Consider the following 11,629-nt stretch of genomic DNA (forward strand, 5'->3'; position numbering starts at 1 on the left):
TTACCCAGAGCTAGTGAAACGTCGGGCGCCAAATCAGCTTTTATTTTTTAAATCAGAAACGGGAAGCGACATGATTTCGCGTGGTATATTTGTAAGTCCGAAGGTGTACTTCATGCAGACACACGACGAGGAAATCAAAAAACGCTGCAAAGGAGTACCCACGCGCTATGTGGATAAGAATTTTGACATGGACATCTATAGGAATTGTATTGTTGAAAATACAATTCCACGAGCAAAATTCCTGGCGCTTCGTTCGCTGAACTACAGAAACTTCAGTGTAAACATAGAAAAAATTTCCATGAATACCATTGCTGACAAGGTTTATTTTTGTCAAGATGGTGTGACGACCCTCCCCCTGGGGCATTATTTAACTTCCGACCGACTCGAATGTGTTAGCCATAGGGAAGTCTCGGTTTGAGTAAAGTCCAATAAATTTCCCAAAACCTAGGGGGGGTCTCACGGCCAGGAGGGGGGGGGGTATCACGGCCTGGGGGGCACCCAGCCAGCCAGCCACCGGGGGGGGCGCCGCCAATACCAAAGTTATCTTTTTTTTTACTTAGAGCAGATTTTTTTTTGTAAATATACATGTTGCATTCAAATTAAAAAAAGTGATATTATTCAAAGTGTATTATTTTTCATTAAATGTGATATTTTCTTATAAATAAAGTATATTATTAAAGTGCTTTTTCTAGTGCATTTTTTTAAATAAATGTTTTTTTATTATAAATAAATAAAAAAAATCTTAAGAGTATTTTTGCTGTGTTTTCTCTAAAGTGCTATTTTTTATAATACAAGAAATATGATTCTTTATTGATTTTGTTCTTCTCATTATTATTCTTGAACGGACTAGTAATAGGGAAATTATATAGTCATTAGACAACTATAGTCTACAGTTAGTTTTCTAGGTGAACTGTTGAAGGGAACATGTATCAATTTAAAACACCATTCAGATCGTCTCTGTGTGGGCCGTCAATGCCAGGCAAAACAAAACTCTTAACTAAAATAATTAAAAATTGTGATAAAATGTTTCCGGAAAAACCGAAAAAAAACTACTATTGGTACAGTATTCGGCAGGAGTCATACGATGAAATAAAAGCAATTGGCACGGCGGGGTTGGTGCATATACAATTCATATAGGAACCTGATTTTTAAGTATTATTGAACGAAACTCTTGGCTGATTAGTAACGATCTAGCTGAATCCATTGAAGAATGGTCTCAGAAAATGCTGCAATTGTTCACCGTTCGCTCTCATCATGAACAGATTTCCATTACTCTGGTTCTAAACAATCTCTTTCATCAGAGCAAATGTATGCGAACACTTGCATTGAACTGCACCTACTATATCACCTACAAAGTTGGTCGTGGTTCTAGCTCGCTAATAACCCTCAATAAACAAATATATCCAGGCACCCCCAAATTTCTACTCTCAGACTCCATCATGACACTGATCTAAAATAGACATTTATTTTCAGTTTTAAGCAATTCAAAACCCCCGCTTAGGAAAGCCATACTCAAACATGGTATTGACAATGATTTCATTAATCTAATATCTGAACTTTGTTTAAATTTGACCGCGGGCAATGTTCAACGACCAGAAGTAGTTAAGCAACAGGCAAAGCAACATCGTTCCATTGTACGTATATTGGGCTCTAAAAACAAAGGAAAGAATTTTAAAAGGAAACGTCTTCTTCAGGCAGGCGGTAGCTTTTTCACACTTTTACTACCGATAATTGCAGGACTTGTAAATATTTTTCTCTAGAGAATGGCAAAAACATATAAATTAACTCCAATAGAACTCGCTCTCTCACCCGTGGAAAACTTTGAGAACAATCTGAGTAAATTCATTGACAATAAGAATATTGAAGATGATAAAAAACTGCTTTTACTTCATGATACACTTCGCCGAGTGGACAAACATAAGCCCAATCGAGCGAAGGCCTGTGCTATTTATCACAAAAAAGAATCATCTCCTCAGGATTCTGCCGCTGCTGCTGCTGGAACACAATTAAAGAAGGAGGAATTCGATTCAATTGTATCGAAAATTGGAAATCTAATCCCCAACTCATATCGTAAACAAAGTAAACGACTCATAACATATCTCATGGAAAGTGGTCAAGATCATATTCAAGTTGATAGCAATGGGAAAGAGATTATAATTCAAGGCAAGAGCTATAATCTACTTGATTTCATCTATGATGATGTTACAAATCGTAAAGGACTATTATCATTTGACGCTCATCTATACGACTTTCTAAATACATTAAGCTTCCCCAAAAGCCTTATTAGCAATAGGCAAATTTAAAAAAATTAAATGAACATGCACCATCGTCAACACCATTAAAATATGAACATGAAGAAGAAAAAGAAGATTTTAAACCAATTTTGAAAAATACTAGCACACCTAGTGGAAACTTGACAATAAAGAGGAGCAGTACATCACTGATAGCTAGACAAAAGCGCAGACGTATCAAGTCAACGTCACCACCAGCACCAACCACCAGTATAAAAAAGGGTAGCGGACGTTACACTACACGTTTACATTCAAAATCGTTGAAGTTCTGAAACGTGTTTATGAAAATATTGGTGAAGTGGGGAGTATAAGTTCCTCCACGACTCTTTCCAAAGTCACTGGTCTTCACACAAAAAGTTCTCGAGACTCTATAAAATTAATTAAATTACACTGTGCAAAAAAATCATAGGCTTCGTGCTAATCATTATCGAAAAACTAAAGCCTTTTTCCCATTGCATATAATGCAAGCAGATCTCCTAGCTCTAGATGAGATTTCAAGACGTTACAATACATCGTACAAGTACATTCTAGTTGCAATAAGTGTTTTTAGTCGCTATGCATATGCCATTCCATTGCGGTCAAAGAGAGGTGTTGAAGTTGCTCAGGCCATTGAAAGTATTGTCGAACAGGATTCGTATAAAAAAATTCAAACGGATTGCGGTAGTGAATTTTTTAATCCCCATGTTGAAAAAGTAATAGCGAAATATAATACAATGCTCTATCATAATCCTAGTCCTATAAAGGTTGCATTGGACGAACGATTGATAAGAACTATCCGACTTTTAATTTCAAGATATTGTACATTGAAAAATACAACGGATTTTATTCATGATTTAGATAAAATCTTGTTGTTTTATAATCAATGACCTCATCAATCATTGTCCAACTCAACCCAACGGAACTTCAACATTCTGATCATGATACAATTGACACCTTTCTTAAACAATGTTCCAATGAGACGATTATCAAGAAGAAAAAATTTAATGTTGGTGATACTGTTCAAATTAATAGAACAACTGATGTTTTTGAAAAGGGTAATTACTTGTGGTCCACCGAACTTTTTAAAGTGGCAAAAAGCATAAACACTAAACCCATAACTTATCGTCTGCGTGATAACAAAGATGAAGAAATTCTCGGCGGCTTTTATGACTATGAACTACAAAAAGATAAAAATACTAGTGAAATCTATCAAATTGTAAAGATATTAAAGAGTCATACTCACAGGGGTAGGAAACATTTACTTGTTCGGTGGCTAGGAAACAACTCTGATTTTGATTCTTGGATCAGTGTTGAAGATATTGCAAATGCCCAATGATTTCTATGTAACATTTATGTCCAACGTTTCCGATCCTCTTTACAACGACTTGAATAAAACTGGTGATTTTTGGACGAAACTCTCCCCCGCCATCAAATTCGATGACAGAAAGTATGAAGTGGCTCTTGTCGGCTCTATTCTCAAAAATACCTACGATATCCTGAGAAAGGATTGTGTGTATGATATAAAAGTTATACAATTCGATTTGTCACTCTTTGTCGAGTATGAATGGGTCGAAGCACTTAAATCTAGCGAATATCCACATTTCAAATTGAAATATATTGAATATGATAATATGACAGATTTGTCTCTTACAATCAATAGAAAAATCTCACATCGTAGGAATGGTACATTCCATTTTAATTATTCAATGGAACACGATAGGATTTACATTACCTCACCTGTTGACACTGAAATGATTATTCTCAATGATAATTTGAGAAACGTTCTTGGCTTTAAACAGAATATATCAATGGGAAAAACGCTGGCACTGTTTACGGGATGGATCAAGTTATTTTTGCTGACTATCCACCTGGTTTCGCCTCGGACTCTTGCATATATCTCTATGCATCTTTTGTGGAAACATCGAGAGTTGGTAATTCAAATGTCCCCCTCCTACGTGTTCTTGAACGAAAAACAACCCATAAACTTGTTCATCACTATAATATAAAGCATCTTCAGTATGTTGCTGTAAACACTTCGTATTTGAAGCTCTGTCAGTTAACACTAAGAAGTAAATTGGGTGATCCTCTAGCAATAACAAAAGGTTTAGCAGTGATTACATGTCATTTTCGACCTATTGTCGGCGACACCACCTAAAATGAACAATAGAAGAATTCCATTTGTCTGTCCCAATATCGATTGCTATGTTGGTGCTCTGAGTCCACGTCAAATAGGCAATGGATTGGACTACTACAAGGGGCGTACTATAATGTCTGGCTGTGGTCTTGGTAGCTGGTTTGCTAGGCTATTTCGTTCTGCACTACCCCTTGCCAGAAAATATCTTGTACCTGCTGCATCAAATTTTGCTGCCTCAACACAATAGGACTGGGGGTCGGGTCAGAATTACAACGAGATTGTTAAAGAAAACATTAGATCTTCAGCAAGAGCCGTTGGTGAGCAATTAAAATCTCAGCAAAATGGGGGGGATTGAAAAGGATGCCTGCGCGTAATTCACTCATCAGTCTCTACCCAGGCGGGAAGCGAAGGACATACACAAGGACTTTGAGGAGCAAAGCAAGGAAGACCAATAAGGAGAAGAAGAAAAAGAAAAAGATTGTTAGATCAAAGAAGGATTTCTTCTCTTAAGAAGACTTATCTCCCTCACAAGGAATCACATCCTTCAATTAGTTCCTCATTAAATCTGTTCAATGCTGAAAATGTTGATGTCAGCGTCAAGTATGGCTACTATGAACAATTTCATCCCCAGCAACCCCCCTCTATACACTTTCAAATATTTTCCAATGAAGACTATCATTGATTTTTCATCAAAATTTATTGATTTAAATCTTGCGGTGAAGAAAAAGTCAGATAATACAACTCCAACTGCTGCCGGTGATCTCTCCTACGAAAACTGTATTCTACACAATCTGTGCAAACAAATTAATGTATTCATCAATGGAACATTGATTAGCACTAGCAATAACTTATCCAACTATGCAAGCTACATACAATTTATGATGATGACACCAAAGACATAGAAGGAGTTGAGAGGACAGTCATTGGGCTATGAATATCGATCAGGTGTTGATACTAACGGTGAGTTGACTACCGCAGTGACCCAGGAGTGTCATCTGGTTGGAAAATTAAATCATGAGATATTCAAAATATCCCAATGGTTACCCCAATGTCAAGATTGACATAAAGTTGTAACTAGCCCTGTCGAATTTCATTTTCAGAAAAACACTTCCTGCAGCACCCGATGAAAATGTCATTATCACATCGGCAATTCTCCACGTCCGAAAAAAAGAGGTTATGAGCTCTGTTGCATTGGCAGTGGAAAAGCTAAGAGCAAATGGCAACAACATTAAACTTCTTGTCCCCCATGCGATCACCAATCAACGTCACACTGCCACCGGCTCTCGTAGCTATACTTATTCATCATTTATCTAGGGGAAATCCCATCAAAATTGGCTTTGGCCTTTGTGAAGAGTGGCAGTGCCGTTGGATCCTGGACTGAATCCCCCCATGATTTTAATTTTTCGGTCTATCTAGCCTTTTGTGCAAAGTGAATGGTATTCCACTGTACACTCTATCATTTGTCAAAAAATCCTATAGAACTCTGTACGAGTTGACCATGCAATCCCTAGATCATGACTCCCAACTATATGAAAATGGAATAACCGATTCAATGTTTTCAAAACATCATGGTGTAATTGTTTTGGACCTGTCGGGGACCCAGGATATGAGCATAGTACGAACAGGGAATGTACGTTTAGACTGCACATTTGCCGATGCTTTGACTGAGAGTATCACGCTAATATCGTTGAGTCAATTTGAAACCTATTGGGAAATCACACCCGACGGCAGTGCTCTACTAGACCTAGCACCATGAACACAAACCAAATAATCAACGTATGTAGTATGGATCCATGTATGTCCCAGTACAAGTCCTATTGCATACCATCAGACTTCATTGAAAAAATTCCAAGAGTTAACAATACCCTAATCATTGTTAATAGCAAACCATCGACTTGAAGACAGGCCATTGGTTATGCATCTTTCAAACAGCGAAGAATATTTAATTTTTTGATCCTCTTGGCATATCGTATAAATTATACACTCCATTAATCAGCAACTTTATTGAAAGCAGTGGGAAAACCATTATTCAAAATCAACGAAGAGTACAGGATTTAACGACTAACCCATGTGGGTTTCATGCACTACTATTTTTCATGTTCAGATGTCGTGGCTATACCTACAAGCAGTTTCTCGATATATACATTGACTTACCTCGATTGAATGACTTTCTAGTGGAAAATGTACTTACAAATGTGTTTAATATTGATTTTAGTGCCCTACGAATAAAATGTTCTAAAAATATATGTGAAATTATTTACTAATAAATGAAAAATGTATGTACATGATAAAAAACGACTTTTCTACTCTTTAGATTTCATCTTCTACTAGGTAAAGGTATAGGTATTTCTCGATAACAACTAATGCGGGTATATTATCTGAATTCACAGTATACTGATCCTGATGTACTGGAATGTCAGGGTCGCATTTTCTACAGTAGAGTGTAATTTCACTCTTATCATATCTCTTTGTTTAATCAATGATACTATTCTCATTCATTGTGTAGAATTCACATGTTTCAATTTGCTTATTTGAAACAATGTCACAAACAGTGTCCTCAAGTGGCGAATCACATTCCGTCACAGCCAAATAAAAATCAGTGGGATTATAATCATAACACCCATTGTCTTCACATTGATGTCGTAGAAAACAAATTCTTTTGTTGTTCCAACAGTTAAATCGCTGACCCGGCTCCTCCTCTCAGAAAAATCTAAAACCACGACGATACCAATCTCGTAGCAATAAACTAAAATCACGCTTAGGATTCTTTCCAATCATACCGGTAAATGTATTCTCCCATTGATTACATTTATCATAGTGGCAATTGGAGCATAGGTGCCCTCTAGGATTAGAGTCTCGCACCTCTTCAAGACAGGAATTACAACCTTTAATTTGCACAGCATATCCTCTATGCAATTTACACGGGTTGCATAATCTACACTTTTCATCATACTCATCAATCATTGTGCAATTCTCACATGATGACCAGCTGCCCAGTGTGTACATACATAGTGGACATGTATGGAACATTTTTTTTTCATGTGTTGACACTCTCATTGCCACAATGAAACTGAGCTGGCAACAACGAATTGAGTGGGATAGAGAGAGAGAAAGAGGAGTAAATCATCCTTGAACACCATCTTTCTCTTGAAAAAAGTCCTAAATTTCTAAACTGGTGTTTAAAAGCATATCAACAATATCATTTTTCCGTGTCGTGATTAATATATCAATAAATTGTGTAAATGCATTTGGACCACAACGTAAAAGCTTCATGCAATAGTCTAATGATGGAGAATCAGTTTTCATTATATCGACAAGCATTCCCTGAGAAAATATCTTCCTTTGAATAGACAGCTCTAGAAAATCATCATCTAGAATCAAACGTTTTCCCATAAGCACTAGATTCCCCATGATTCGCTCCTTCTCAAATCTATCCATTTTTTAGAGTCCTAACACTCTCACAACCAACTTCAGACTAACCAGAATTTTTTCTACTCCAAAAAATATACGGTAGTCTACTATTAGAAAGAAAAATACCTTTGATTTAGAAAAAATTTTATTAAGCATAATTACAACAATAATATTCACTGATGCATTTTGTTCTCATTAATGTATTTCACTAGCACATCTAATGCTGCCTGAAGTTCTTTATATACACAATATTCAGCTTCGCAACAAAACATAATTACTCATCCATTTTCAATTTGTTTAATGATATGACGTATCTAGCAAGCATATCATCCCATTCAAGGCATAGTCTACAATCTCTTGTTTTTCCAAAGCTCCGTTTGGTAGTGGTATATCTTTGCTGCTGCCGCCAGCTCCACCATCAATCTCCAATAGTGTAAATGCTCCACTCATTTTCTCTACTAATATCCTCTCAAATAAACTATTCTCTCTGAATTCAATTCTCTTACTACTAAGAATTGCAATGAAAATCACTCCTTTTATTCAAATCCAATCACCAATCAAGTTATCGTACATAGAGTAACCTCCGCTGTCTCTGATTGGCCCTACAAAACGGATGTTGCCTCAAAAACCAGTTAGGTTGCGTCATACAATCTCGACTATACTCTCAAAACGTGTTTGACCACTTTATAGGTTTGCCAGCTTTTTAAAATGTGCACGTGAAACTGTAGTGTATATTCTTGTGCAATTCGTTGTGCAGTTGATATCAATAGCAAAAAACCAGTCTGACTTTGTTATACCATCATGATTATGGTTTGTAAACGTGTTTGGACACTTTATAGGTTTGTTTGCTTTTTGCAATATGCACGTGAAACTGTAGTGTATACCATGTGAGGGGGTACTCACTCTCTTTGAAAAGGTGTAGAGCATTAAGCAAATAGTATGGTCCTAGGGTATTAAGCAAATAGCATGGTAATTCCTAGGGCATTACGCAAATTCAATAGATACAATCTACTCGGGGGGGGGGGGCTATTTGCCCTCCAATCACTTTCGACAATTAAAAAGGGCACTAGCCCTTTGAATTTACAATCGAATGAGCCTTTTTTGAAGTTTCTACGACAACGACTACTATAAAAACCTTATATGCCCCCAGGGCATAACTTAAAACCCTTGCCCCCTGGGTTGTAGGGGAGTGTCCTCCTCAAAAACATATTTTCGATCTGAAAATCAACTACGCTGAACGAAATGGCTATCTCAAAATTTTGATTGGATGTCTTAGGGCTAATTATGGGTGCGGGGGGTCACTAGTTTCCCTCCAATCACTTTCGACAATTAAAAAGGGCACTAGCCCTTAGAATTTCCAATCGAACGAGCCTTTTTTGAAGTTTCTATGACAACGCCTTCTATAAAAACCTGATATGCCCCCAGGGCAGAACTTACAACCCTTGCCCTGAGGGTTGTGGCGGAGTGTCCTCCTCAAAAAGATATTTTATATCTGGAAATCAACTACGCTGAACAAAATGGCTATCTCAATGTTTTGACTGGATGTGTTTGGGCGAATGATGGGCGTCGGGGGGGGGGGCTAGTTGCCCTCCAATCACTTTCGTTAATTAAAAGGGCACTAGCCACTCCAATTTGCAATCGAATGAGCCCTTTTCGAATTTTCTACGACAACTCCTTCGATACGAAGTGCCCAGATATGGAGAACCAAAAAAAACACATTGTGCCCACATTGTGCCACATCGATGTGGCACACATTGTGCCACATTGTGCCCACATCAGTGATTGAATTCCAAACGGGAACTGAACTAAACAATTTATACGCAGGAAGCAGGTCAGCTCACCTTTTCCACCATCATGTGACGCCATGAGCCATTAAAATCAATGGGGACCCAAAATTGAACTTGCTTTGCCCATAAATTATATTTCAATGGCAAGATTTAACTAGCCTGTGTAAAGATAAAAATAAAGGTTCTGTACAAACCAATTACTTCCCTCCTGCAAAATTATTAAATTGAAAACAGCCTCTACGAGAGTTTAACTTGTAAATAAATTATATTGTAAGAAACCTATGTATAACAGAAAAGGGACATTTATCTGATAATAAAGAAGCAGGGGTCCCAACAGATGCCGGGTCAGTTTAAACTAATTGAAATGTTATTTTAAATTTCAAATTGAAATTTTTGGGTTTAAATTTAGAATCTAATTCAGTTTTTTGAATTACATCTTATATTTGGGTAGACCAATAAAGTAAAAAATGGCTGAACAAAAGGATACCTTACTAATGTCTACTTTAATGCAATGACCTTTCACTGGAAAAACATTAACTTTTGATTTTGTCTCTGAAAAAGTATGGGTACCTGTCTAAAATATAAAACACACCCGAGAACTTGTATTGCGAATACCAGGTTTTTCACGCTGTGTATACCAGACAATAACCTTCTGCTCGCTGAGAAACCAAATTATAGTTTTTTTTAATTAAATATTTAGTTGGCATTTTGGTTAGGTTAGGTTATTTTAGGTTACGCGCTCTGGGTGGCCCCCCTTCCATAATTCTTTGTGTTAGTTTTCATAATTTTGTTACTAAAGCATTGTATTTTCATCATATTTTGTTTTATTTCCTTAGCATTCACCAAACCTCACTTCTCGAGTGTGTTTTATATAGTAGACAAGTGCCAAAATATACCTAAGCGCATTTTAGTATGTTACTACTGTGGGTGTTTTAGTATGTTCAAATTGGTAAATTCTTAAGATTATTCAGTATCTGCTTTTCAATATAATTTCATCAGTTTTTGATTAGTCATTATTTATAGTTTCCTAGTGGATACATATGGTTAAAAGTAAATTATGTGCTTTGGATCTAAAGGTCAAAACTATATAAAATTTCCCTGATTCAGATTTCACTGGCAGCATTCTTAGAAACAGTACAGCTGCACCTCCTGTTTCATTATTTGTCATAAACCATAAAACCTGCTAGTTGAAGTGCAAAATTGGTCTAAATACAGCAACAGTAGCTACTGCATCAAATATACATAGAGTAAAAAAGCGGTGTTCAGACACTTGAGGCTGTCATAGATTGAGTCCAAAATTGAAATTTAACAATGTCCGGATAGATTATGAATAATTTGAAGTTCGACAATGCTGAACTAAAGACAGGATCTAAGAACCACTTGCCGATTTTTACACTCAATTTAAGGCCCGAGTGCCCGTTTGAACACCGCTATGTACATGCCGCTCGAAAATGAAATCCTTGTGTATTCTCAATTACTCCAAATTTTAGAATATTTTCTAAAAAGGAATATAATATACGTTCAACGTAGGACTATAGTGACTAAAGAGTGTTTGAAGGACAATCCATCCTATTTTGCGGTTCATAGTGATTTTGATTAAAGCCAAGTGCTTATTATGCGCTGCAACATAACCTAAATCACAACAAGTCCTTACTACAATGTTCCATCAGCCTCAATCCAAAATCTAAATTATAAACCGTCTCAAGTAGCAAAATATCACATCCCTTCTTGTAGTTTTTTCTTTTTTTTCAACCACTGAAATCTATTGGTCCTTCTATACAACGATTTTAGCTGAATCAGTTGAAATGTACTTGACTACGAAACTTTTTTTAGGATATGGAAAGAATTGAGTCTCGACGATAATATCCCAGAATTTGAAAGATCTAAGCTAGCTGTTTGGGACTATCCTGTGAGTGACAAATATACTAAAATGCTGCAGATCATGGAGGACGCTCAACTGCCAGCATCAATTAGCGAAGCTCTAGATCGCGTTCGGAATACTACCTCTGACGGGGGAGGATTTGCTT

General features: G+C 36.7%; 1 protein-coding gene across 1 annotated transcript in view; it reads left to right on the forward strand.

Annotated features, from left to right (window-relative positions):
* Positions 1 to 11,629, forward strand: part of LOC148952962 (ionotropic receptor 25a-like) — a 663,783-nt gene that overhangs the window by 570,220 nt on the left and 81,934 nt on the right. The window contains exon 15 of the mRNA XM_089088207.1: positions 11,436 to 11,629. This exon is cut by the window's right edge and continues 6 nt beyond it. Within this exon, the coding sequence (XP_088944333.1) occupies positions 11,436 to 11,629 (194 nt within the window). The remainder of the gene's footprint in view (positions 1 to 11,435) is intronic.

This window comes from Artemia sp. Qi Xiang Cuo, chromosome 4 (assembly GCF_049724085.1).
Source record: "Artemia sp. Qi Xiang Cuo chromosome 4, ASM4972408v1, whole genome shotgun sequence".
NCBI lineage: Eukaryota > Metazoa > Arthropoda > Branchiopoda > Anostraca > Artemiidae > Artemia > Artemia sp. Qi Xiang Cuo.